At 59.9% G+C, this 714-nt stretch overlaps 1 protein-coding gene across 1 annotated transcript in view; it reads right to left on the bottom strand.

Moving 5' to 3' along the window:
* Positions 1-714, bottom strand: part of Col6a1 (collagen, type VI, alpha 1) — a 51,961-nt gene that overhangs the window by 11,859 nt on the left and 39,388 nt on the right. The window contains exon 27 of the mRNA XM_013032902.1: positions 269-334. Coding sequence (XP_012888356.1) covers positions 269-334 — 66 coding nt within the window. The remainder of the gene's footprint in view (positions 1-268; positions 335-714) is intronic.

The following is a 714-nucleotide window of genomic DNA, read 5'->3' as shown; positions in this document are numbered from 1 at the left end:
AGGCTCTGAGTGTGTGAGCTCTGAGGGGAGGCTCTGAGTGTGTGAGCTCTGAGGGGAGGCTCTGAGTGTGTGAGCTCCCAGGGGAGGCTCTGAGTGTGCGAGCTCTGAGGGGAGGCTCTGAGTCTGTGAGCTCTGAGGGGAGGCGCTGAGTGTGGGAGCTCCCAGGGGAGGCTCTGAGTGTGTGAGCTCCCAGGGGAGGCTCTGAGTGTGCAAGCCCCTCCCCCTTCCTTTCCTCCCTCCCTGCTCCTCCCACAGCCTCATGGCTCACCTGTGGGCCTTCCGGGCCTCGGTATCCTTTTGCTCCTTTGACCCCATGTGGTGAAATATCATTGTTCTGAAAGGAAGTGACACAGGTCAGGAGCCATGAATGTGTGTCCTCTGACACAATCACCTGGACACTTAGCCTGCTTATCTGTCTCCCCAGCTGGCTCCATTCTGCTGCCCTGAATCTAGGCTGCCTTGGGTTCACACCAGGACTCCACCTGACCCCACTTACATCCTCTCCACCTGACCCCACTTACATCCTCTCCACCTGACCCCGCCCACGTCCTCTCCACTTGACCCCACCCATGTCCTCTCCCCCTGACCCCGCCCATGTCCTCTCCACCTGACCCCACTTACATCCTCTCCTCTTGACCCCGCCCACGTCCTCTCCACCTGACCCCATCCATGTCCTCTCCACCTGACCCCACTTACATCCTCTCCACTTGACCC

The sequence above is a fragment of the Dipodomys ordii genome, unplaced genomic scaffold, assembly GCF_000151885.1.
Source record: "Dipodomys ordii isolate 6190 unplaced genomic scaffold, Dord_2.0 Scaffold159, whole genome shotgun sequence".
Lineage (NCBI taxonomy): Eukaryota > Metazoa > Chordata > Mammalia > Rodentia > Heteromyidae > Dipodomys > Dipodomys ordii.
This window is presented reverse-complemented; position numbering and strand designations above follow the sequence as displayed.